General features: G+C 38.9%; 1 protein-coding gene across 1 annotated transcript; it reads right to left on the reverse strand.

Moving 5' to 3' along the window:
* Positions 1–14,087: 14,087 nt before the first annotated feature.
* Positions 14,088–22,098, reverse strand: ankk1 (ankyrin repeat and kinase domain containing 1). Its single transcript, XM_063494129.1, has 9 exons — positions 21,914–22,098; positions 20,959–21,241; positions 20,681–20,832; positions 20,294–20,343; positions 19,334–19,489; positions 18,530–18,654; positions 17,912–17,945; positions 15,872–16,112; positions 14,088–15,129 (listed from the first exon to the last, which is right to left on the reverse strand). Exons 1-9 carry the CDS (start codon positions 22,096–22,098, stop codon positions 14,088–14,090), a joined length of 2,268 nt encoding a protein of 755 aa, XP_063350199.1.
* Positions 22,099–27,618: the final 5,520 nt, after the last annotated feature.

Below are 27,618 nucleotides of genomic sequence, written 5' to 3' on the forward strand. Positions count from 1 at the left end.
TCTGTCCTAACTTCTATTTGTCTCTCTTCTTCCACCCTAGCTGTCACTCTCCCTTCCTTACTTGAGTGGGTGTGTGTGTGCAGCTGATAACTCTGCTGTTTACTTCACTCATGAAATGGGTGTGGCCACCTGGGATCCAGTTGCCACATTTTTTTTCATCACTCTCTTCTTCAGTATTTAACCTAGACCTCTTTTTGTTATTCTTCACCAGACTGTTGTAGTGCTCAGTCAATACCCCCTGGCTCTCAAGAATGGTAATTTCCCATTCGTGAGAGCCAGCTAAGCCTGCTCAGAGTAGAAAACCCGCAAGTAGTGTCAACTGGTCAGTAAGCCAAATCAGTGGAAAAACCAGTGGGAAAATAGAAAACCCAGAGGGCCAAACCTTGGAATCCAAAAGAAATGCTGGAACATATTCCAGCTGTCATAGGGCAAGAAGCAGGTCACCAATCTGTTACAGGGCTGACACATAAGAGACAGGCAACCATTCACACTCAAATTCAGGCCTGTGGCCAATCTGGAATCACCAATAAACCTAACATGTATAACTTTGGACTGTGGGAAGTCTGAAGAGCTGAAGCCTGGAGAAACTAAAAGCAGACATGGGGAGAACAAACAGATATTGCAGGGTGTTTACATTACAGTATAAAGCACCCTGAGGGGGCTGCTCTTGTGGTTTGGAGCTATATAAATAAAATTGAATTGAATTTAATTGAACTAATTTGAAGTCTGCAAGAAAGCCCCAGACTAGATTTAAACCTGGGACCTTCTACCACACAATCATACTGCCCAGAATTTAGCTAGTGAAATTAAATAGCGAACGAAACGAAATAGCGATGGATGGATCCTATCCCAGCTTCACTTTTTTTTTCCTGGATAATGTAGCCTCTGAATATTTAGCTTACAGAGAGACTATAATCCCAACCATTTGTGTCTGGTGATTTTGCTTAGCTGTTTGAAAATCACCAGTGAAAGTAACACTCACTCCGCTACGTTAATTCTCTCAAGGATAAAGTTGCTCAGAGGCTGGAGTAATGCGGCCACGACTTTCACATCTGCGTGCATATCAGGAATGAGATGTAAAAAAGAAAGTGTAGAAGGCATTAAAAGGACTGCAGGGTAATATTATTTTCTAATGTGTGGAGCAAGTACATACCAAATATCAACAGCAAGCAAGGCCAGTCCCCATAAAAAAATCCCCTTGCTTGACATCATTATCTATTAAACGCCCTAATAGATTTAATTACTCATTCACTGAGGGTGCTTGAACTGTCCTGGATCGATCCACCATACTTTAATCCCTGGTTACTTCTCATACTAGCATTATACAAGAAAGCATAATTATCTCACAACATAAATGAACAAGCAATGCTTTATCATTTATGAGAGATGTGTTACCAATACAGTGCTTGCAAAGATTTTCTTTATATTTTGCTAGGAAATGTGAAATAGATGCAGCAATATACTGAAACGTGCAAACAAAGGTAAAAATACAGTATATAAAGCAAAAATGGAGTTTGTACAGTTCTAATGAGCTTGAAAGTCGTTATTAGGTATAAGCACCTTCATTCTTCACATAGCCTGAACTATCTTACACAGCTTTCTTGTAATTTCTTTAGGTAATCTTCTGGAAAAGTTCTCCAGAATTCTTGAAGGTCATTCAAAGCTCATCTTTGGATATTTCTGCCTTCTGTTCTGTTCTCTGTCAAGTTGATCCCACACTGCTTCAATAATGTTCAGGTCCGAGCTCTGGCGAGGTCAGCCTACGACTGATACTGTTCCACTCTGTGTTCTTCTGCACACAGAGTGTGTTTGGGATTAGTGTCATGCTGAAAAATGAAGTCATTGCCAATCAAACATTACACAAAAAGTATTGTGTGGTGGATCAAAATCTAATCTTTTCTGAATTTGGCAAGATCTACAACACTGGCTTTGAGCTGAGATGCAGCCCGAAACCATGACAGAACCTCCACTATGTTTTACAGATTGCTGTACACTCTCAGTGCTGTAACTCTCTCTTTCAGCTAATAGCTATTTGAGAATCATCCTGTTCATGCAAAGGCATACTGTTTTTATGCCTTTCAAAGTTCCCACTGTGCATTTGTATAGCTTGCCACAGGTCAGCCTTGTCTCCCTGTTTTCCAAGAATGGCTTCTTGACTCTTTCTCTGAGACCATTTCTGATGAGGCTTCAGTGTACAGGATCAACAGAATCTCTCAGGTTCTGTGTCAGGCCCTATTTCTTAAAGACATCATGTTCAGATACTGTTCATCTGTTATAGATTTTTAAAGCCTGGCACTTGTTTTGCCCTCCACTTGTGCAGTTTTCTTAAATGTTTGAAGGATGTACTGGACGACATGCAAAGATATGCCAAGTTTTCAGCTAGTATCTCTTTTGGGATCATCTTGTTGGTGCAAAAATATAATGTTATGCCTGTCATACTTTGTTCAACAAAAGAAATAGGAAATCAGGCTGCTTGGAAAAAACACCTACAGATACAATTTAATATTGCTTCTATGTGCTTGTTTTATGCTTGAGCATAGGTCACTGCTAAGTGTTGAAAAAAGAAAGCCTTCCTCTGAAAATGATTAGGTACAAAGACTAGCCCCAAAATGACCGAAAAAACAGCCAAAATACAAAGAAGGTCTTCTGAAAACCTAGACAGCTATTGTGCAAGATGACTTAACAAATAAAAAAAGTCTAACTCCTTGGAAGCAGAATATAAAGAAATGAGGGGTGGATCGTAAATTTTACACTTTACTATACGTGACTTTAAAAGCCATAACAACCAAAGCGAAATATCTACAATCAAAGCTTTCTTCTTTATCAGCCAGCCTTGGCAACAGGCGGTGGGAGAGCGTGTGTGTGAGAGCTAGGTTAACTATCTCCGTTAGTAATCTAACTTCAATGGTAGAGAGCCAAGCCTGAGCCAGCCACCGCTTAAGATACACCCACTCATGCTGTGCCACAACCAATCTACTACATAATGCATGACACTCTATGGATCAGAGGGAATAAAAGAAGAAGAAAAAAAAACGCAAATTGCAAATTTAAATACTGCGAAGTCAAACTCACTGCTTAAATTGAAGAACTTTTTAATATATTTCTGTCAGCAGGCCTTAATATAAAATTCAACTGCAAGATTTGGAAAAAGTGTTGATGAAGATTGATTTTAATCATCTATGTTTTTAATCTGTGTTCTTACTGCATCTTAGTAAGAGGTTACGAACATCAAGAATGATGCCACTGGAGTGGAAGCAGCTTGTAGTAGCACTAATTAAACAGCTGCAAAAACAACTTGTAAAAGTAGGTTAAAACCTTTGAAGAGGTTCAAAGTAAGTCTGCAAAACATCTGTAATGTTTCAACTTAAGTTGTATGATAAAATAAAAATAATACAATGGAGTTTGATATGCAAGAAAGTATGATGTTGAAAGCAAATTGTTAAGTTACTGAGCTTTTTCATTCTCTTTACCTCCTCTACATCTTCTTTCATCTGGATCTTTTGTGCTTTTGAGGCACTCTATTAGGATTCAACTGGAATTACTGATCATTACTCAGCCCCCCCAGCCCCCAGGCTGAGCATTAATCAAAATCTTTACACAGTTTATCAAATCCGAAGCATGAGGATAGTATTGGAACAGTGGGGTGTGCTGTTAATTGTGCTGGGAGTAAAAGTGGCATTGAAGAGGTGTCTTGGTGCAGAGCTGAGAGTCATAATCACATTCTTGATATGATGAATCCTTTTTTTTCTCTCTGCAGCCAGTTTGGCTGTTTAATGTATTCCACTTTTTGCTTTATATGTCTCTCCCCATTTTCCAAGAGATGCATTAGAGTGCTGACCTGACTTATGTAAATACACGTCTTTATAAAAATGTTTGTTTCTTAGCTTCAGTTGCTGGATGTGGGCAAATACAGAGCTGTAGCTGGCTTTAAACACACAGGGATCAAGCGCTTGGCATTTCAAAGTGGGTTCCATTACAGTGCATTCAATGAGTTAAAATGAAAAACTCCCAAATTGCATTTTGGTCTGAAATATCCAGTCTCAGAGCTTAAAATTCTGTCATATGTGTTGCTAATGGGTGGAGGGAGTTTCTGATTACACTGCTGAGAAAACCTATTTTACAAACTAGAGCTTAATACAGTTCACTTTTGGTTTCTTCTGCACTTCAGGATGAAAAAAACCCCAGCTATTTTATGTATCTGTCTGAGAGTGTGGGCTACTTTAATTTAGCTTCTGGGATTCTTGGGTATCTGAACGGCACTTCAATCCATACAACATTAAAGACCATCAACTAACTTATAGACAGCTTCTAAAACTGCTAGGCAAAACTTAACCCATGCTGCGTGTTTGAGTGGGTGATTAAGGTAAGTAGGCTCAGCTGTTAAGTTTCATACTCATAGGTTTATTTTAAAAAAGCATTTCTTTGATCATGCAATTTTAATTTTTCAGTGTTGAGAAGAATTTGATTTTGATTGATTGGAGAATATCCTAGAAACCCAACAGATATGCAGATATGAATGACTGAGAATTAGGAATACAGCTAAAAAAAATACAGATAGATAGACAGAAACTACTGAAATTATATTGTACTCATAACTTATTATAAATCGAAAAAATGCAAACACCCCTTACATTTTTTTTACAATATACAGAAAATACCATCTTTGGTCCTATTTTTGGGGGGGTTCAGTTTGTTTTTTTTAAATCTTGACTCCTTGTCCTCTCAGCATCCAAGGCACATTGCCCATCCTTAGACTATGGCAGTCTTTGCTTTGTCATCAGCTATCGACCCAAGAGACCATATCAACATCCTTGCAGCCAAGGCATTACAGATACAGCCTGACAATCATTATTTGTGTCTGATTTACTAAGACACGTCTGTCACCTAAGTGGCATACTATTACAAAAGAGAAGAAGGTTAAAGGTTTTTAAAAACCTCCATTATTTGTATTATTCGATCTTTTACAACGTTTTTTCCTATATTAAAAAATAAATAAATGGAAAGAGGAATGATTAAAGATGCACTATATCTACACAGACAGAGACTAATTAAAGGTTTTCTGCACTTTCCAATAGTCCAAGACATGATTCTCACCTTAATCTAAACTTGTATTGAATGTATTGACTCAGTCTTTACCTCAAGATTGTGACATCAAGACTGCTGTAAAGAAGTGTTCAAGGGTAGCATATTTTCAGTTCATGTTTTCTATCTTTGAATTTTCTTTTTAAAGAGGATGACGGTGGTGGTTTTAAAGGAGACTTTCAAGGAGACAGTTTAAAATGCTTTAAGATCTTTTTGAGATTGTAGAGGAATGTAAAATAGGAAGTCAGGCCATTATCAACACAGCTAATATGCACTTTTTTCTGACATCATTAGCCATTTCCAGGTATAAATGTTCCTTTAGTTCCCAAAATTAAACAAATACAGGTGCACCACTCAGAGGTGTCAAAATTCTTTGATCTTCAATAAAATGATCAGCTTGGCTGCTGTCTCAGGTGTTGCAGGAAAGACACCCAGGCAGGCATCAATGACAAAGAGGATTTACAAGGTTTATCAAATGGTCGCTGGTTTGATTCCATCTGGAGATACACTACAAATCCCATTTGAGGTTTTGTCAAGAATGCAATCTCTGCCAAATCAAACATGTGGAGCGACCCCCTTGTGACAAGGGAAAAAGAAAAGAAGCAGCCAAAAGAAGCAGATTACCCTTCATTTAAACTTCTTCAGGAAATCTACTGTAACCACAATGTAACAGTTAATTACGGTGGCCCTGAGAGGCCAAATGGACTGCAACTTAAAAAAACACCAGCAATAAGAAAAATGCTGCAAAAGCACACAAAACACAACAGAAATAGGAAAAATGATAATGGAAATATTTTATTACTTATTTTATTTTATTTCTTATTGCTGCTGTTTTCTTAAGTTGCAGTCTGTTTGGCCTCTCAGGGCTACCGTAGTTAACCCCTCTTACTGCTACACCACAACCTTCCACGTCATTCAAGTTATTCTGGGCTGCATTGACCTGACATGTATAGTGGAACCCCAACTTACGAAATTAATTCGTTCCAGAGGGTCTTTCGTAAGTCAAAATTTTTGTAAGTCGAAGCACCTTTTTCCATCGCCTTTTGAGTGAGGCAATGCTGGCTGAAGTTGAAGTGGCGGAGGTGGTGGAGGCTGAAGAAAGCATACGTATTCTTCGGCCGCCTTTTGATCGGAACTCGCTGCCTCGCCGTTTTTTCGGCCCCATTATGAATGAACGATTGCTAACGGCAACAACAATACGTCTTTCACGTGGAACAGCGAAACGCAAGTATGAATGCTGATCACATGATTCGGAAGGCATTGTGGGCATTCTGGGCTCAGCCAATCAGAGCCAGCGGATTTCGTTACGGGGGCATTTTGCCGTACCACGGGCAGAAATATTGCCGTTAAGTGCCTTCGTAACTTGAATTTTTCGTTAAATGCGGTCTTTGTAAGCCGGAGTTGAATGAGTGAGTGAGTGAGTCGAGTGAATTTAAACTTAAAAACCTGCTGCACATGACTAATGCGAATAAAAGCTGAGGAAGATGAGAATGGCCACAAATTGCTTTTGAGAGGCTTGTTTCTTTTAAATATAATAAGACATGAAGCCTGTTAAAAGAGAGACTGCTTTAATCAATGCTTTATACGCCTTGAATGCAATTCTAGTAAAACAACTAATCTAACCTTTTTGTTGTTTGTGTGTAAAAATGAATGAGATCAGCTGCAGTTCTCCCTATTTACTTTTATTACCTTCTCATAGGAGTCAGTAATGGCTCTGTTATAGTCTGTCACTCCCCAATGAGACAGAAAAAATGCCGCATACTGTACACCTTTATGTCAGTGGCTACAATGTGAAGACAGCCCTGCATATTTAAAGGAACCTGCAACACCCTTGTTGGTACTGAAGAGTTTGCTGCGACTGCATTATTATGCTCTGTTAACATACTGTTTAAACTGTATAATACTGCATAAAATAGGGAAATAGGTAAAACCTTGAACATTATTTGCCAGTTTGCCAAAGCATTTTGTTTAGCTGCACATATTTAGAGGTCACCTTCATGTTCAGATAAATTTACAATGAAAATATTACCTTAGCTGAATCACGCTGTGTCGGGATATAGCCATGTCATGTCCTATCTTGTGCAATGTAGTAAATTTGTGTGCTTACATGATGTCTGACAATCCTGCATGCCATGCATGGCTTGTACTCAAAAAGGCATGAAATTACCAAACAGTCTGTTGAGACTGACAGGAAGTGAGCAGTCACAATATTTGCTGTCGGTATAAGAACAGTTGTTATTCATCTTATTCATCTGCAGAGATTGAATACAATCTAAACAAGAAGTAAAGAGGTGAAGGTGGGAGGAAATAAAACAGAAACACGCTGTATCTGAGTGATGTTTTACATAACGTAGGCTTTGTGCTACTGGCAGCTTGTCCAAGGAGAGAAATGTTTGGACATTATTATTGTCCAGTGTGTTGGCTTAACATATGAAATATGCATTTGTGTTATTATTCTGCAGTGCAAAAAAATTCAATATTTGCTATACTTTTTGATACCTTGTAAGTGTTTGCTGTCCCCAAGTCATTCAGTGCCTTGAAGAACTTGGAGAAAAATGTTTTGCACAATGTCAATAAGACCTTTCTGTCAAGCCCACTGGACTCAGGTGTTGACTTTGACAAAATGGCTGAACAGTCTAACTTCAGCTTCTGTTCCAACATAAATCATTCCAAGCTGAAATGTTTACCTCACGCCTCCGTGACATGCTCTATCAACCCATGACCTTGCCAGGTATTACTTGTATCATTGTGGCTTTGATTATGTATGTCTGGCACACTGTGCTTTGTTATCTAGAACATCAAAATCAGCACGGTTGTTTTTCATATCATGAACAACACACGGATACTAACACATGTAAGGCCCCAGTTTCTTACACAAAATATGCTAGAAATGCTCTTAAAAGACCAAACTACATCAGGGACTATAAAATATGGCAGCTTTTCAAAATAAAATGCAGTGTTTTAAATGGAATTTGCTTGAATACATTCATTTGCCACTCTCTCTCTCTCTCTCTCTCTCTCTCTCTCTCACACACACACACACACATATACACACTCAAAATTAAGACATTTTCTACTTTATATGTCTATTCTGAAGATATCCATTAATTTATTCTTAAACAACAGGGAAACTCTAATGAGCATTTATTTTTTGTTCCTTTGCCTTCTCTATATTATTCTGAATGCAGGAGAGTTTCTTCACATGTATATTCCTGATTGGTTTCAATTACTTGATAAAGGTCATGTGCAATAGAAATTAGAGATCTAATGTAGACCTAATGTAAATACATTCTTATCATTATTGTTGTTGTTGTTGTTGTTGTTAAAAAACATTTATATTCCCCATAAACTGCTTATTTTGACAGAAAATCCATCATCCCAGGAATATGAACTTTTATTTTCTCTAGTTGTCATTGTCACTTGAAGTGAATCTCATATAATCAAACTCATTGTCCTTCCCATGATTCCATTAAAGTCTGGAGAATGAAAAACCTACCAATTACTCTCAGGTTATATTGAAATCCTGATGACACACAATGTTCTTTGCTGCTTGTTAAAAGCATTTTTTTCCTGGACTGTTTTGACAATTACATTTAAATGTTTTATTGAGATTATTTTCATTGAGCCAATTTAGACAAGGCTGGGGTAACAACAATTAAAGAATAGCATATTAATATTAGAGATGGACCGATCCGATATTAGGTATCGGTATCGGTCCGATACTAACGTAAATTACTGGATCAGATATCGGAGAGAAATAAAAAATGTAATCCGATCCATTAAATATCAAAAAAGCACCTCACAAAACTTGCGACACGGCGTAACTGTAAACCGTAGCACGTTGGAGCAGTGTGCTCACATGACAGAGCGGCTGTGTGTGCATTTCACCCCCGAGGAAGTGATCCCAGAGAGAAGTAAAGCAAGTGTGTAAGTTCATCTCTGAATGTTTGTAAAGCATTCCCACGTTAAGCTTAACAACCAATACATGGAGCGAGTGCCTCTTCTCTCTCCCTCCCTCTCCTGCTGCTACTTCAATCATGAAACTGCTTAATGATCAGCTGATCGGCTTTTCTGCGAGTCCGTCTCTCTTCTTTGTTTTTGGCCCACTTTGCACCAGAAAGAGGAAACCAGCGGCTGAACAACAGCAGCACGTTTAACCTTGATAAGCTGTTGTTAGAATTTATTTAATATTACTTTCTACACCAGGATCCTTTTCTACACAGCTGACGGCTGGTAACTGTGCAGGGGCGGATCTAGCAAAGTTTAGCCAGGGGGGCCGATAGGGCATTAACAGGGAAAAGGGGGCACAAAGACATACTTTTCTTTCTTATTCTCATTTAAAATATCTAGGTTTCAAAAAATAATTATCTGAATCTTACACCCAAAGTTTTAATCTTATGTAAAATATATAGAAGTCCATTACTGTATATAGTAACTGTTAAGTCTAATATACCCTATTTAATTATTCTTGAAAAATAATTTATTTAGGTGCATTTATTTTTCACACTGCATCAAATTAAAGTTGATTACGTCGATTAAGCATCATGAGGTGGAGGGTGGGGGGTGGTTCCCTATTTTTTTTTGCTGGGAGTTTGCAACCCTATTAGTTAGGTTGCTTAATATTTCTGCTAAGTACTCTTTAAAATACCAGAATAGGAAGGATGGAGTAGGTTTAAGTTTATTAGATTGATCAGTATTGCTGAACTATGAAATATTTTGGGCAGTGTAATTTTTACATATAGGTATAACAGAATAGCTTTAGTGTTGTTGTTTATTTAAACTTGAGTATGAACTTATACAAAATGCAGCAAGATATAAAAAAAAAAACAGTTTTATTGATTAAAAAACACACTATATCGGATTCATATCGGTATCGGCAGATATCCAAATTTATGATATCGGTATCGGACATAAAAAAGTGGTATCGTGCCATCTCTAATTAATATATGTACAAGAAAAACAAAGTGTATTGTCTTTGGTTGTAACCCCTAATGTAAACCCCCAAGGACAAAACTATATATTTAGATGCTATATTTCTTTTAACCTATCCATTAAAAGCCAATTCAGCAATCTCTAAGAAAGAATAAAAACAAGACATGCATTGTGTAAGTTGGAGAGGGGCAATGCTAAGCTAAAAGCATCGATTAAGATATTTTACATAGCCTGCTGAGCACAAAAAAAACATTATTAGAAAGTCAAACAATGGCTAATTGCTCTGCACTAATGTGCAAATGATGCTCTTCAGCAGCACTCAAACACTCAAATCACTGCTCAGCCTTTTGACTGTTAGTTCTCTTTTTTTCAATACATAGTCTCAAAAAATATTAAACTTTCAATAATGAAATTATTTAACACTCTTTGAACTACAAAGTTTGAAGAATAAAATAGGAAACAAAAGTCAAATCTATTACTAAAGATGTATTAACTTTACGTTTGAGGGAGATGCTGCTACAACAATGCAGCCTCAAAGGAGTGAAACTGTCCCTAAATTTAATCTACTGAATTATGAAGCATGAGTGTGTGTTGGAAAGTGTAGTTTCATTGCTAGAAAGCAGTGAGCTTCATTAATAACTTTACAGAAAAATCGCAGCACTAGGGAAATGAAGCATAAAAGCATAATCAGAATAAACTAGAAAAAATTAGGTAATAATTCAGTAGTTTTTAGATTCTATTACAAAATATATGAATACACATTTCCATTTTAAAATCTTAATCTTAAAATTATAGTTGGGCATGTTGATTAATTTCTCAGTGTTTCAATGTAAAAGTCACTTTTAATACAGTCACAGGTATGACCAAAATGCTTCAACCGATAATGTGAAGGATGGTTCACTCAAGTGAAAAACAGCAAGCACTAATGCTCGGTATTTAGACAGGCCGAGGTGGGGTCTTCTCACAGAGCGAGAGGTCACAGAGAGATGACAGTGCCAAAAAAATGTTTTCTATGTCATCACTCTGAAAAAAAAAAAATCTCCCATGAGGCATGACAGATCACTCACTCAATTATTGTAGCAAGCACCAAAGATGCCTGCTTGCCCCTGCTGAGGCTGCACACCTGGGTCAAAAGACACAGCTGCATCAGTCATGATTGCAGCTGCTTAACACCACGGGGCTCAGCTCAAAGGTGAGTTTAACCCTGCTAAAGAGGGTTCTCTGCAGAGAGCATAATGGCTCTCTTCTGAGAAGCTAAATATACCAAGTAAATGGCCAGATTAATTCCTATCATTAAAATAAGAGCTGTGAATGTCAAAGAGTCCTTCTTTGCATCATGTATGCTTTAAAAGTTGGCTAAATATTCTGAACAGTGCATGAGGGGCAACATAAGACAATGAGATTTAAAAACGTATCAGCAGACTCATATCCACATGATATTATTTGATAAGCTTTTCAAAGCACTAGTATGCAATATTGCAAAGAGTTACACAAAGCCAGTAGAGCCTTTGTTTTGGTGTGAATACATCACCGTGAACTGTTGTCTAGAGTCACTTCAAAGCAATTAGGCCGTGAAGTCTGAGTTTAATTTAGATTAAAACTCCACAAAGTTGTATAACTGCATCACACAAGACATCAGAGCACAGAGGGAAAGAACATCAGAGAATGTTTAATTAAGCTATTGTTCAATTCTCTGTGAATAATATATGTTAAATGAATACATTCACTAAGAAAAAAAAGGGGATGAACTATAGCAGGACGCAGTGTGAAGCTAAAGACCACAACAATGCAATTTTCTTCTTTCTCTCTGATGCTGTTGGTGTCTGCGTTAGTGGCAACTTACACGGCATTATCTTCTTCCTGCTGGTCTCCCTATTAGAAAATAAAATTTGTTTAGGTGCCTTCAAACCCAATTACTGGCCAAGATAGAAGGTATCCAAAGTGTCACTGTATGTGTAAAAAGGTTGAGGCAGAATCATCGATTTAGGTGGGCTTGATTAGATACTAGAAAAGCAAGAGGTTTTTAGGAAGTGGCATCAGAAGACCTGTATAGTTTGTTTCATGTTTTTTTTAAATGAATTGTTTGATTTGAATATTAGTAGGACAGAAATGCTGTTAGACAGTTTACACAGTGACACAGCTCTGGTTTCCACGGATAAGTGTCATTCACATCTGTTAAATTGTCATCTTACTGTTGACAGTGGATAACAACCACACAAATGTGATTTGCTTTCAATTCTTTAGACATTAAAGGCTTCATACATTTCAAATGTGAATTGCTGCAGTTAAAAGGACACTTTCAACTATAATCTGCTTCACATCCAACCCGACCTGAAATAACCAGAACTCTGCAACAGAGATTCTTTCCATAACACAATGCCTGTTTTTCAAACTCTGTTCAATGAAAATAGGGTCAATAATATACTTCACCTTGTTGGGTTTCTGATATAAAACTACATGACATTATGAATCAGGACTTTGCATATAGGAAGGAGGAAAAATCTGTGAAAATCATTAGAATTTGTTTGCAGGTGTAAATTAAACAAAAATCTTATGGTTTTAAAGTAAAGGATTTGACTGTTCTCTATAGGTTATAGTTTGTATTGAGATTCTAGTATTTTAGTCAAGAGGTTCAAAGCACAGACTGTAATTAAAAGATGGATATAGCGACCATGATGTCACACATTAGTTAAGGATGTCTCGTTGTGAAACATTAAGCTGTTTGCCTTCACCTTTGCCATCTTGAACATGATGAGCAAGGGGAGGAGTTGTTTTCACAACCAAGAGTGTTACCCCCTGCTGGCCAATGGAAAGAACGCACTTCTGGAGGCACTTCTACAGTGGACCCAGGTTTTTAGACTTGAAAAATATGTCCATCATTTACATAATCTATCATTTCTAATAGTGTATTGGTCAGGTAAAAAGACAAATGGCAAAACACAAAGAAAGAAATAGTTTGCCCAGTTCTTTTAATGAGCAGGAGAAGAGGACTGATGGTTTCATGCTGTCACGATGTAATCAAAATCAACACAGAGAGAAAATCCACACAAGACAGCACTTAATTTACTCAGGGTCAGAGATGCTGTGAAGGGGAAAAATGAACTTGGAATAAAATAGCAATTTAAAAATGATACAGCAGACATTCACTTAGCAACATATTTAAAAAAAAATCCAAGCTCAGGTCAAATATAACTCTGCTCTGTTCATTTACAGTAATTTGATTCAGCTCAGCTCCTAGCACTACATCTAAGTCAGTCCACTGTGGTTCCAGGAAAAACCCTGTGAATGTGTAGGTCAATACAGCTCCTGAATCCATGCATTTCATTTCAGTTTAATAAGGTGTCACTGTGGTAAATGAGTGTGTCACATGCTGGGAAGTGACTCCTTCAGTCTGTAAGGAATTATCATGGCTTGTCATGAAGCATACATGGATTTTTAATCAGAAATTCTCACATGAAGCTGTTAAAAATGGCTATGTCAATTCTGATATATGTCATTTAACCAGATTGGACAAATAATACCTGCATAAAGTCTGACAGGTTTAACCAAAAGAATGCCTTAGTAACAGCAACACTTTTTACTATATCATTTCCATCTTCCAGTCAACAGGAAAGCACACATAAAGAAGCAAACAAGCACAGGGATTCAATAAGGAGAATCAATATACTTTGTCATAATAGTATACTTCACCTGATTGTGACCCCCATGTGGGTGGCTCACTACAGTTTATCACAATAATGACCCTGTCAAACATTCACAGAGTTTAAAGTAATTATTTTCAATACAAATGCCTGATCGTGTGGCACGTCTGTGGAACTTACGGGAAAGTAATTACTGGAAAAATCGGATGCTGTTTTTTTAAGCAAGGACAGCAATAGATTTCTGCTTTCAATTGTGCAATGGTCTGACAAAATTCAAAATACAGATGGGTTTGTGAAATTGATTTGGTTTTCTTATGCGTTGCAAAACTGGTCTTTTTTCTGTGAAAAAATCATCAATATCATGCTTTAAGTTGCCTGATAATCCCTCCTCCATAGTGCAACTTCTTCATTATATTGTAATCCTCATGATAGTTAACATCCATTTTCTAGTAGTTCCACTATTTCCAACTTTTCACTCTGCTGAGCTACATTTAAAGCTGTGGATCCAGAAGAATCCAGCAGTGTCCCGTCTGCTCCATTCATCAGTAAAGCTTTTACAATGGGTACACAGCCGTGCTGGGCAGCCAGGTGTAAAGGTGTGGCATTTCCATAATTTAAAGCATTGACATTTGCGCCATGGGATATCAAGTGGAGGACACTTGGAAAACTCACACTGTTACAGGCCACGTGTAGTGGTGTCCATCCTTTACTCTCCTCTGTGACATTTGGGTCAGCCTTGGCTGACAAGAGTTTTGCTACCAAATCTGGCTTACTCTGGTGACAGGCCAGGTGTAGTGGAGTCCATCCATTCTCACCTCTTGCATTTACACAACCACCCTGACTCTCCAGCTGGACCAGTGTTGCTTCATGTCCCTTTAGGGCAGCCAGGTGCATGGGGGTCCATCCCTGGATAGTGGTGGCATCTGGGTTGGCTCCGTTTGACAACAGCTGCCTACATATGCCTGTATGACCCTTCAGAGCAGCCAGGTGAAGTGGAGTGTTCCCTTTGCTGTCTGCAATGTCAACAGTCGCTCCACTCTGTATCAACTGTCTGACTACTCTGTTATGGCCTTCCTCGGCTGATAGGTGAAGAGCAGTGCAGAGACATTTGTCTGTCGCATTGGGATCTGCTCCATGAGTTAGGAGGAGTTTCACGATACTGAGATGCCCGTAGATGGAGGCCAAGTGGAGCGGTGTCCTCCCGTTTGCCTTCTCCTGTTCTATAACAGCTTCCTGCGATTGCCGCAAAAGCAGTAGGCGCACCACAGTTTCATGCCCATTTTGGCATGCCAGGTGGAAGGGCATCCAGCCGGTTTTTTCCTGAGCATTGACAACAGCACCTTTGTCCAGCAGGAGTCGGACAGTCCTGTCATCGCCATTTTGAGCTGCAAAATGGAGTGGTGTCCAATCATCCTCATCTCCCAGGCTCACATCTGCGCCATGTGACAGCAACAAAGAGATGATGTCATATAGCCTGTTGAAAATAAGTTTCATTGATAGAGTACATTACAACTTAAAAATAAAACAGTCCTACACTTCAGAAAGCTACATAATGCCACCTCATCAGGATCAAGACAAGCTTGACTTTGCTTAACAAACATAAATAGTGGGGAAACGTGGGCAAATCACTACATTATACTTTTGCAGTGACCCATGCCTACCAGACGCGGAACAAGATTCAGAGATATCATGAAGTGCATGTAGTTTTGCAATCAAGCAACTAGAGTAGAGACGATGTTGCAGTTTTCAGTGATGTTTGGGCAACAGTTCAAGCACACTTAGTCACTTAGATGATTTTCTGATCTCTGTGCGTGTGAACACTTTGTTGCAGACGTGGATAAATACAGTTTCAGAAAATACATGTTTACTGGATATTTATGCCTTTCTACCAAGCAATGCATAAATATCTTGCACAAATGGGATGCCATAAATAATTTTAACATCAAGATTATTCACAGCTCAATATTTGTAGGAGTTTTATAGATACGGTACAATAAAAAGACAATGACAGTGATACTGAATCAATCTTTTCCTTTAGTTCTTAGTAAGAAAGGAAAAAACTGTATTTCCCTCATTTTCAGTGGCTCCCTTAAACTTTCAAGAGAAGAGCAGGAAATCTGGTTAAACTAAGGATCAAAATAGGCAGTTGTTAGCACAGCATTGTCCCTTAGTTGCTTGTAACTGATCTAAGACAACATACACAGGCTTATACACACCTCTGCAGAACAGCAATAACAAGAGGAGTGTAACCTTTGGCAGTCGTACAGTTAACTTCGGCACCCAGATTCAGGATGTGCTCGACACTCTCTGAATCACCGCTGGCTACTGTGCAGTGAAGGAGTGTCTTTTTGCCAGAAAACTGTGAGGATACGTGTTCCCTTCTCACAGACTTCCTGAAACTGCCAAAGTCCTTTTTTGATAGCATAGAGAGAACGGCCTCCTTGTCATACTGGCCATCTGTTAAATAAAAAGAAATTTGCATTATACAGCTTAGAAAAAAGAACAAAGTCTGATGTTAATGTCTCTATTTGAATCTTTTATAAGCCGACTTTCAAAAGGATGTAGAGCTTTTGAGTACTAGTGTTGAAGATACAGTGCTGTGCAAAAGTCATTTTTTTAAAGTGGCTTTCTGAAGGTCTTTTATAGTTTGTCTTTGGACATTGGCTGCTTTTTCACCTAATTTCAGTCCAGTCCATGTACCTGACCATTTTAACACTGACCTATGAATCATTCAAGGATATTAAAGAAACCTAACGCAAGGGATGAACCAGTGTTGTGTCTACACTGTATCTTTAAGCACTTTAAGTACTAAGCCTGTCATCGCAAAAGCAAGAGAACACATTTTAACATGCGTTAAATAGTATTTTTGTACCAAGAAGCAAGTGTGCATTGAGTGTAAGGAGCAGATGGAAGAGAACACGGGGAGGTGGAAGTATAGCTTGAAAGTCAGTAAAAGCAAGATAGAATACGTGTGTGAATACATGTGTTGAGACTTTTGTTGGACATGTGCACAGGTGCAAATGTCCCAAAAAATTATAAAGTGGATATTCTGGAGGAAGGCTGTTAAAGGTGGAGTGGCTGCTCAGGAGGAAAAGACACAACACGGAGTAGATTCATGGGTATTGTGAAGGCGGACATGCAAAGGGTTAGACTGATGAAAGAATGTTAGGGACATGGTGAAATGATCCACTGTGGTGACCCCTAAAAGGGGAAGTGAGTATCTACAGCCATGTGTAAAACACGGTTTCTGCCTGGATTTCAGTAAGTGGTGTTGGGGATCTTTTTAAAACTGATTAAATTATGAATGCAGAAAAGTAGCATCAGATCCACCATGAGCCACCATGAGCTACCATGACTTTAATCCCCCATGAAGTACTCTGAAAAGAATCTAATTGCCAGCTTTTATGAGCATGACAATAGTGCTAAAAAAATACCAGTGTGTTTTTAAAAAAATACCTGGACTGAAAAGCACACAATGGAACACAATCAGTCATGGATTGGCCTCCTCAGAACCCGGACTTCAACATTACTGCAGCAGTGTGGGATCATTTTGATAGAGAAAAGAGAAAAGGCAGCCAACATCCAAAGAAGAGCTCTGAATGACCTTCAGGAAGCCTCAAGAACTATTTCTGAAGACTATTTAAATAAATTACAAGAAAGTTGCCTATGAGAGTTCAGGCTGTGTTAAAGAATAGTGGTGGTTGATTTTCAAGCTTGTTAGAATTGCAGAAACTCTTCAATCTTTTCGCATGAAGTAATGTATGTCTGGGTAGGTTGTCAGTCATCCAGGTCACCGTAGTCTGAAGAACTTAGTAAGAAAGCAACTGTTGTTTTCTTTTTAAGCTCCTCGGATTAAGAACTGTATTTCCATTTATATTTGAACTTATTTCAATAAATCGCAGCAAATATTTTTTAGCAAAACATAGAGGAATAAGGGTTGTTTCAAGACTTATGCACAGTATTCTGTATCAGAATGTGTTCATAATTATAACAGACTGTAAGAGTGAAAAGTATCCTGACTTATTATTTTAATGTTGTTCGCAACACTGGGTCAAAAGCATCAACAACGCCTTACTGTCTCCTCCCCTGAACAACAGCTCCTCCACTCTATTGATTGTATTGACTCTATTTGTCAGTGTGAAAGGTGATGGATTTTTTTTAATGTGACGGCACTGTAAACATCACTTTTGAAGTGTCAGCCCTGCAAAAATTATATTGAACTGAACATTTCCACCATGCTCTAAGAGCTGGTTTACCTGAAGGAGAGATGGACATCTCGGGGTTAGTGATCTAAAATGGAAACAAAAGAAAATAAAACAAAGGTTAATGGTTGCGATATGGGGGGGGGGGGGGGGGGGGGGGGGGGGGGGGGGGGTGAGTGAGTGGGTTAGAGGTCATCAAAGATAGCCCTTTCAAGTGTTAGTAAAGTGTCCGTTTAGAGAATGGTGGTTTTAATTTTGGCAGTTGTTGTTTTTTAATGACCCAAATTAGTTTGTAGGATTTTTTAACCACAGTTGAGGTGGCTGCTGGATGCGTTCTCCACAAACTCTGTTGGTTAATCTTATGATCGGTTTTGTTGTTGTTTTTGTTGTTGTTTTGCTTTTGAAGGAGCACGGGGTGCCAGAAAACACTTGAAAGCAACTGGCTTTGAGGGTAAATCCTACTAAAACTGGCGATCCCCTGACTTTTCATTTGGTGTAACACAATTGACATTTTAATCGGCCTCAGATGTACATTGTGCTAATTAGCGAACGCTACTGAACATTATAGTCAAGCTCCCTATAATACCACTAATCTGCCCTCAAAGCTGGAGTAGATACAGTGCATACAACAGAGCAACTAGAGTGTAGTCTAAAGAGTGGAGTCAAACAAACCTTTTTCACTGATGAGAACAGCCAGGGATAATTTGCTTTCTGATCCACATCTCCATTTTTGCCACTGTGAATTGGTCCCGGGACCTTAAAGACTTCGCTCAAAGCCTCCGTTTGCTTCACAAAGTCTGCACACAAACAGCAGTCAAGAAAATCTTTGAATTGGCCTGTTCAAGTTAATGTATTCACCAAAACCCAGTGAGGACTGCCCCTCTACACAGCATGAATGATCATCCAGGAATCGCAGGTGAATTATTTCATAGATACGGTGCTAATTGTGGAGAGATTTGTGAACACGACAAATTGGACAAGGTGCTGTTTATGAATAAACATGGAGGTGATTTGTATTCATCAGCATGACTTCTCAAGTCATGAGTGCTTGTTTAAACAGTGGTGACCCTGCTTCTTATTATGTAAATAATGAAAACCTTATTTGAATGTATGTATTTCACTGAAGCATTTTACGCATTATAATGTGTTCCCTGGGAGCACATCATTGACTTTTGACTTATAAATTACTTGCAAAGCTGAAAGGAACAACATGACTATTTGTTGTTTATGCATTTATTTTTCTGAGAGTTCAAACACTGATCTGATGAAACTGATGTGCACTAGTAATCTTATTAAAATCCGATTGCCGTGGCTCTGCTCTGGGTGCTCGAATGCAAAACTGCACGTAGTGCAGGATATCTCTAAATCTTGTTCCACGTCTGGCTAGTAACCTGGAATGCCCTCTCCAACAAGTTTTACATTTAAAACATTTAAATTTATAACAAAAAGTCTCCCAAAAGCATCCTTTTACTGCACCTGAAAACGGTGGCCTCTTCCTGTGATCATCGTCCCAGCACTGCTTCATGATGCTGATCATCTCTTCACACTCAGGAGGCCTCTGATCGGGTATCATAGTCACACAGGGCCTCTTCCCCTGTGACACCTGTAAGAGCACTGTGGTCACACTGCAACCTGCATCCAGATTTAGATGTAGATGAGCGCATGCAGGTTGCAGTCAATGGAGCAAAGTGAACCTACTTGTTTGATGGCTTTTTTCAAAGTATGTGTAGGGCACTGAGCCAAAGTATGCTATACATTCATGTGGGAGAGTGTAGTTTTCTTCTTTTTCTCTTCCTCTGATTATCCCTCTAAGGTTTAAGTTCTCACATAAAAATAGTCACATTTTTAACCTCAGAATCCGATTATTTTTCTCTAAAACATTGTGATAGGGGTTATGAATCCTTAGTGGCTTATTATCAATGTGGTATTGCTTCTAAGGTCTAGACATACCAAATGAATCATCGTGCTTTTAACGTGTTTGTGGGTTTGTGGGTCATTACCATACTAAGCTTACAGACAGTTTCTGTCTATATGCCAAGTTAAGATAACAATCTCTTGGCTTTGACTTTACTTTGAAAGTGGTATAAGTTTATTTAATTCTGTAGGAAGACATCTGGCTTTTCAAACTCGTCTGACTTGCCACTTCAAAATGTTCACAGACAATTGTTTTCTCAGAAGGAAATGTCTAATAATGGAATCATGAGCACTAATTAAGCCAGTTTACCACAAAGCACATTTTGGTGACATGTTTTAAAGCTTCTGCAAGTTTTGTTTTATATGTTTCATAATGTTATTTACATCATTTAAGAACTATTTCTGAAAACACTGAAATGAAATCCCTTCATGTTTATGCGGTGTTACACAATTCCTTTCTAAAGAAACGCCTATTAATCATGGAATGAAGATGGGATTCATTTCAAATGAATAACTTCCTACCTGCATACGGTTTCTGTTGTGTCAGAATTTCCCACATCACAATTCCAAAGCTGCAAATCAAAGCAGAAGGAAGCACTTCAGTCCTGGCGTTCTCATTTTGGCATACTGTGCATTCATTGAACTTTGTGGATGTCCTCCTCATACATGAAAGGCATTGAAAGCTCTTTTTTGTTCAATGAAAAGCTTTTCAGCAATGAAAAATAAATAAATAAAAGCGCAACAAGGAGTGAGTGATATACATATAATATGTCCCTCTGACTTCTGAAAGATTAAAGTATATATATTGTACAGCAAGGTTACACTGTGTGAAGTGTGGACTGTGCGCTGAATCAGAAAAAAAGCTGTGATTCTGATGGTGCAATTTCAAAAACACCCTTGGCAAGTCACCTGTAAACATCAAAGGTAGTTCCTGGAGGATCGGGGGAGTGAGTGAAGGTCTCTGGAGGAATGTAACTTATGTTCCCTCTTGCAGTCAGACGCTCCATGAACAAGGTCTTGTTCATGCCCTCCTCCCAGTGGATTAAACCGAAATCTGAAATCTTAGTAAAAAAAAACACACACACACACAACAGGAATAAGACAATGTTATCGAATTATCATAGAGCGCTCTGCAGAGCTCAGAATAAGCCAGGAGTTCATTTTCAAGTTTCCAGAAGTTTACTCACCTTGATGTGGAGATGGTCGTCCACAAGGATATTGGAAGTCTTCAGGTTAAGATGGAGTAGTGGAGGTTTCATGCTGTGAAGGAAATTCAAGCCCAAGGAGGTCTCATGAATCATCTGAAACTTCTTTGGCCACATCAAAGTGTGACTGGCTAGAAGATTGTTCAGGGACCCATTACTCATGTACTCCATCACAAGTGCAGTCACTTCACTGCACATGCCATACATGGGCATTATGTACTTGAATTTCAATTTGGCTATGCTGGACACCTCCTCTATTATTTTCCTGGAATAGAAAAAAAAGGCTGTGATTTTATTCGAATTTTGAACTTTGACCACTGGAAATGTTTTCTGTGAAAAACATCAAAAGTAGATGTGCTGAGAGCGATGGATACAATGAATCCAATAGTTTTTGTACAATTCAAGATGAAGTCTGAGTCCAATAAGCATTACCAAATGTTAGTTTAATCTTGAATTTGTTCCAGTTCACTGATATTTGCCTTGGACAATATACTGTTTACCTTTTTTAGAATAGGTAGTGATGAATCTCTTGGCTTAAGCCATGTTAATTCTGTAGTTGGTTAATATTTAACTAATACATATTCACCAATCAGTTGTCATGTCTGGTTCAGAGGAGCGGAAATGAGTGTGATAAATAATAGCTGTGTTGTAACAAGTCCACGTGGTGTTTCACATTGCATGGACTTGTTCTGTATAGCCGTTACACTCCTACTGCCAAGTCTGAGTGCTCCCTGTTGCCTGTGATGGTGTTAATTTAGCCCTTCAGAGAGTGCGTGGTGCTATAATATAGTGGGGTGGGATTCGTTAAAAGCTTTGTCATATTACAATAAGATATCCTGGCATCGCAAATGCTAATTAAATGATAAGCTGTGGGCCTTTCCTTTCTATAGACCCAATATTCTTCAAAGTATTCTAACAATTATAACTTAGTTCCCACCTGTAAAAGTTGTTTCCACACAAGGTTGTGTCAAACGTTTTCAACGCACAGTTTTCCCGCCAGAGCTTGACCTTGACCTGGTACACCTCACCAGATTTGCATTTTGCCACCTTGATCCAGTCAGCCTCAAAATCATCCTTCTGGAAGTTCCTGAACTGCCCAGAAGCTCGGTCAAGGCGATCCATGAGTGCAAAGCTCCTCTCTCACACAAGCCCTCAAAACAATCTCAGTCTCTAATCCTTCACATCAACAGGGTTTATCTTCCAGATCAACATTGATCAGCAGCACCGCAGGAGCTCGTGTCTCACACGGGGAGAGAAAAAGCCCAAGAACACAGACACACTTTAAAATAAGTGGAGCTGGCTGTGTGGAAGTTACGAGGAGTGACATCCAAACTAAACTACACTCAAGATCTGTGGGCGGAGCTGAGCTGAGGTGTGGAACTTGTTTGCTCTGCAATGCTGCAAAGCTGGTTTTTAGCAGCCGAGACTGCTGTCATTGCTTTCGGTCAATAATGAAAGAACTTTTTCTTTCTCCTCTGATGCCAAGTTGCGATAATTCTTACATGCCAGTTCACTCCTGTTCTACCATTCTGTTTAGTGTGTCTGTCGAAACACTAAAACCACCAGAAGTAAGGTGAATGAGACTGAACACATCAGTGCAGTGGTCTGCTGGGGGGACCTGCGGGTCAAAGAGGTGGTTTTATTATTATGGCTGATCACAGTAACCTTACTGGCTCATGAAGCATCCACTTTAACAAGGCACACCACTGACACATATAGTTGAATGGCTCAGTTGCAATCTGAGTTAAAGGATATGCCCATTTTGCTAGCACCAGGGAGCCATGGTATGCATTAGTGTATATGTTTTGTGTATAAATGACATGCAGGCTCTTACATGTACGTAAGAGCCTGCATGTACAGGCGTAAAAATGTACATATTATATAACTAATAAATGGGCTAAAATTAACACACACACACACACACACACAGAAAGCTTTCACGTTCTGCTTGCTTGTGCTTTTATTTAGAGTTCACTCTCCTGCACTAGTGTTCTTATGCTTGTGTGCCTTGGCAAAACCTCAGTGTCAGGTTGCTCAGACATCAGTGCTTCCAAGGCGTCTGCAGGTCCCAGTCCACTGTTGCATCAATAAGAGACACTGATTAGACGATATTCAACAGCTCTGCCACTCAGCCTGAACCTCCCGCTCCACCTCTCCTCCTAAAATCTGAGCCAAAACCACACCTGAATACTACAATCAGTTTTTAAGATCAATAACCCACCAGAACCCACTACAGTAACGTAATCTGGTGGCTCTGCTTTTCCTTGGGAATGGTTTGACTCAATTTTTCCCCTTAACAGGAAGGCTCAATGCAACTGCAACTCAGACAAGGTTGATGGGAGTGTTCAAATTGATGATTCCCCGCACCTATATGATGTACGGCATTGATTGAATAGCTGTGATAACTATGAAAATTTTGTCGTCATAGATCTCTGGACCAATATACTAGACAGTGCTCTGTACTGCCACCATAAAAAGACTAATTGAGGGAATGTGTTTTCAAAAAACGTTATTCATTGTTCCTGCAGAGCTCCAAAGATTTGAACAATTATTTTGACACACACTGACCCTGGAGCTGTTTTGGCAGCATGTGGTGGCCCAGCACCTGGAAAATCTCATCTAACTCATCTAGTAGGCGACGTTTTGCCACAAAGCTCTACTCTCTTTTTTTAAAGCTTATTCTTTGTTCAGGCACTTATTTTTTAGTTATTCATTTTTTTTAATGTGTTGGGCACTGAACTGCACGCCAGCTGGTTTCTCTGGGATTAGATGTGAAATCAAAGACGGTGTGTAAACACATTAGCAAACACCTTGTCTTTTTATGCACTTCAAATAGAGGACACAAAGTGACTGTCAAAATAAGAAATAATATAAAAAGTTTGAAAACAGTCATAGTCATAAGAACATGATGTGTTTCTCATTTAAAGTTCAAAATTACCTGAAACTGTGTGGAAAATTGACTGAATAACTTTAGAAATCTTTGAGCATTCGTTATGTGTAAGCATCCACTACCACAAAACAATGCCAGATCATCATTTCACCTACACCTTACCCTCAGCCTAGCTGGTTTTCCTGCCACAGTTTAAGACACAGAGATGCAGAGAAAATGAAATAAGAAAAGACTTTGACCTGGTAGAATCGTATTGTTTTCTGCATACAAGAAGAAGGACATCATTTCATTTACATTGTGCCTCTATCTTCATTAAGGCTGGAATGAGGCACAGCATTGCTTCATTCTACTGTGGAGCTGGTCATAGAGTTAATTTAGCATATTCCAAATGTATCAATAATCCTTAATAATGAATTGTAAATTTAGCATCGCTGCAAGCGGACTTTCAATGATGCTGCATCTTGCCGGGATAATAGTGCACAGGCACTATTATCTGTGAACCCATTTCATCTCCCGATCTTTCACAACATTTATTGTGAAGGATCGGGAGCCTTATATTTTCTAATCATGTATTTCCATCTTTCTGCATCATTAAAGCAGGCTGTTCCTTAAGAGAAAAGATTAAACTGCCCGGCTTATGCAAAAGGATTACGGTAATAGAAAGCTCATTCAGGAAGATGAGAAAACAAAGACGTCCTCTACCTTCTCTTCTATTCCCACCTGCTGTTCTGGTTTATAGGCTCATTCAGTTATACTCCACCACCATTCAACCCCCTTTAGAGCTGAATTTATCTTGGGACATGAGGTTTTGTTGCAGTGTTAACGATAGTGATGAACTCCCGCATACATTTATAGACACACACACATATATAAATGATTCCTGTGGGTCCCTGGTAGCTTTGGTACTCATTTGGGCCGTCTCCCTTGGGTTTCCTGATTCCCATATAGCACATTTAGAATAAATCTGGCTCCCTTGAGAGCAAAAGTCCAGCAAAAAATCCCAGTTGTGTGCAACTCTCTCTGTGAAGTCTATCTCTTATTGTATGCGTCTTTGTCTTATTTTTTACACTACAAATATAAATGTGATTCATCAGGTTTTCTATGCATAATGCACATCTTATGAGAGACCAACCACAGCCCAGCATTCTGCAGTCATTTCATCCCTTGAGCTAGCTTTTTGTTCAGGCTTTCATTTGTGAGACATGGTTAGAATTTTTTGGTTAATAATTCTACTTCTAAAGGATTTTCCCTTGCCAGCTCCTTTTAAATCTGTCAGCTCTCCCTGCAGGGATGTAGAGCGCATGTGGAACACATCTACAGGGTCACATTCATTTAGACATGTCCTATTGATTATATGTTTATTTTGCAAAGCCCAAAATGGGATAATCTCTAACTATATTATTGTGAGGCTTTACAAGATTATAGATTCAATATTTCTGCAGAGCACTATCAAAGGGTGGAGCATTGTGGTGAGCTGTGAATGCCATTGCACTCAAATATAGGAAGACATGAGCAGAATTAATAATTTAATGATATGAAAGATCTTCGCTTAATACAAGGGCACATTTGTTTTATTTTGACAGCATATTTTCTTCCACAAAGACCAGAAAGGCTGTTCTCATCACAGGCATAAATTATGCCCTGCTTATACATATATTTTTGTATTCTGTAGATGGCAAAAGTGTCAACCCCTCAACTCAAGTCCTAACTACCCAATCGCTTTCACTTATCCTACAAAGACGGGTGCAATAATAAATGAATTTAATATTCACTGACAGCCACAGCTTCATGCCTCACTAACTAGCACTATTATTTAGGAGAGACTCATGGATTGATGTTCCAGTGTAAAGCAGGCAGCCGTGATAAGATTTCACATAGGCTACCTGAGGGTGGAAGTCTGTCTTCACTGATGGAACCCGCACCTTGTAGCTCAGCCAATGGCATTAGCAAGCTCCACCACACCGGGTAAGCTGCCTGGTTAGAGCTAAAGAGTTTTTGTCCTCTAATGGCTAACAAGCTTAACTCCAGCATTTCTTATTAATATTCTGTGAACACAGACGCCACCACTGGACTAGAACATTGCTGGGCTCCATGCACCTCTCAAGAGCACCAAACATTTTTTACTCACTATTCATTTCTGCAGAATAATAAACATTGACACAATGTTAAAAAAAAAAAAAAAACAAGAGAGAGAGAGAGAGAGAGAGAAATATAATGGTTACCAAAAAAGAGTCAGACTGAAAAACTGTGAAATAATTATTTATCTTTTTTGTAGTGGTTCAAAATCTGAGGGTGCAGTAATTTAGTAGTGTTTCAAATTTAAATCCCCTATAATATAAAGCAGGGTCTGTTTCGATTTGCCTAGATCAGCCAAAGTCAAGAGTCACTCTGCACACTGTGCTGTGGCCCACTTAAAACCAGTGAAAATCCCATGGAGCTCACCTAAAAAAAGAAAGTGATGTATTTCTTGGAAAATTGTATTCAAAAAACACGAACAAAACAGGCTCTTGACTATGTTTTTTGTAATGCTACCCAGTCATATTCAAAGTTTTAAGATCAATGTGTGACCCACCTGACCCTAACATCCATTTAAAGCAGCACATTCTGGTCAGGTTAATATCACAAACTGACCACCTCCTATTACCAGTTTTAATTCACTTTTTACATTAATAAATAAATGTTTATACACCTCTAACTCTACATATGTGAGTGAGTAATTTCAAACTGAATTACAGTGACTTACCTGCAGTAACTTGACCAGCAGTGCCCACCCCACACTGTGGGAATCACTGGTCTAGGCACACGCAAAGTAACATATAATTTACTTATTGTTTGGACTTTGATTTAAAGGTATATTATGTAAATTCTGATACCATTAGTTAAACACACGTCTGCTAGTGCATGAAAGTGGGAGCACAGGAGTTGTTGTCTTCACCAATGTGTCATATTTTGGCTTAAAATGGACTCAAGGAGCAGACTGGTTAATATTTAGGGACAGCTGGTAATTGGCTGTTTATCAACAGGGTCGCGACCAGGAGCCCTGCCAGAGAAGAGAGAAAGTGTTAACAGTAGCCAAGATCAATTGAACAAGACATTGCAGACTTGTTTAATTAATTTCCACTATCTTCTTGTTGGTCTTATGAATAAAGTTTCCAGAGATGTTCACGGCTGGTAGGCCAAATCCAAAACAGACCAGGGGTGCAGGGAATGGTGTCCAGGCAGGTGGAAAGCAGGTAAATCCATTCCTTTCCAAGGAAAGAAAGTGACTGATTGAAGCAGGCGAGAGTAGCTGGGGGTGTTTGAAATATTCTTCAGGTAGGCTGCGATTCAGATTTACAGGACAGGCTCCAGAAAGGAGATGACAAAACTGGGTTACAAAGGAAAAAGCACAAACACTAAATGTAGCAGGGAGGGACTTATTATAATTATCATTATGATCATCATCATCAATCACCGGCCAGGATTTGAAGACCAGCTCTAGCCTCCACTCTTCGCCAGATGGTCTGCTACCTCACGGTGGGAAATCAGCTCATATAATATTGCTTAATGTTCATGTTCCTCCTTGTGTTATTTTAACATGATTTTCTCCCTGCATCTTTAGTATCCACGCTCTAGGTTCAATACTCACCTGTCTCTCACCATGTCTTCCAGTGCTGGTCAACTCAGTCTCCATGTTTCTTACTTGGCTGCTCTCCTGCCTGCAATAATCCTCCAGACACTGAAAAGGAAAAAAGGTCAGACATCTTGGCTAC

Source organism: Pelmatolapia mariae, linkage group LG14, assembly GCF_036321145.2.
Source record: "Pelmatolapia mariae isolate MD_Pm_ZW linkage group LG14, Pm_UMD_F_2, whole genome shotgun sequence".
NCBI classification, from domain to species: domain Eukaryota; kingdom Metazoa; phylum Chordata; class Actinopteri; order Cichliformes; family Cichlidae; genus Pelmatolapia; species Pelmatolapia mariae.

What these genes read in the sequence shown, in the direction of transcription:
- ankk1 (XM_063494129.1), bottom strand. Translation starts at nt 22,098, where the DNA reads ATGGATCGCCTTGACCGAGCTTCTGGGCAGTTCAGGAACTTCCAGAAG. An exon ending in ACAACAGAAACCGTATGCAG is followed by an intron (nt 19,490 to 20,293) that starts GTAGGAAGTTAT and finishes ATCTGGATGCAG; the next exon opens with GTTGCAGTGTGACCACAGTG. An exon ending in GATGTCCATCTCTCCTTCAG is followed by an intron (nt 16,113 to 17,911) that starts GTAAACCAGCTC and finishes TTTATTTAACAG; the next exon opens with ATGGCCAGTATGACAAGGAG.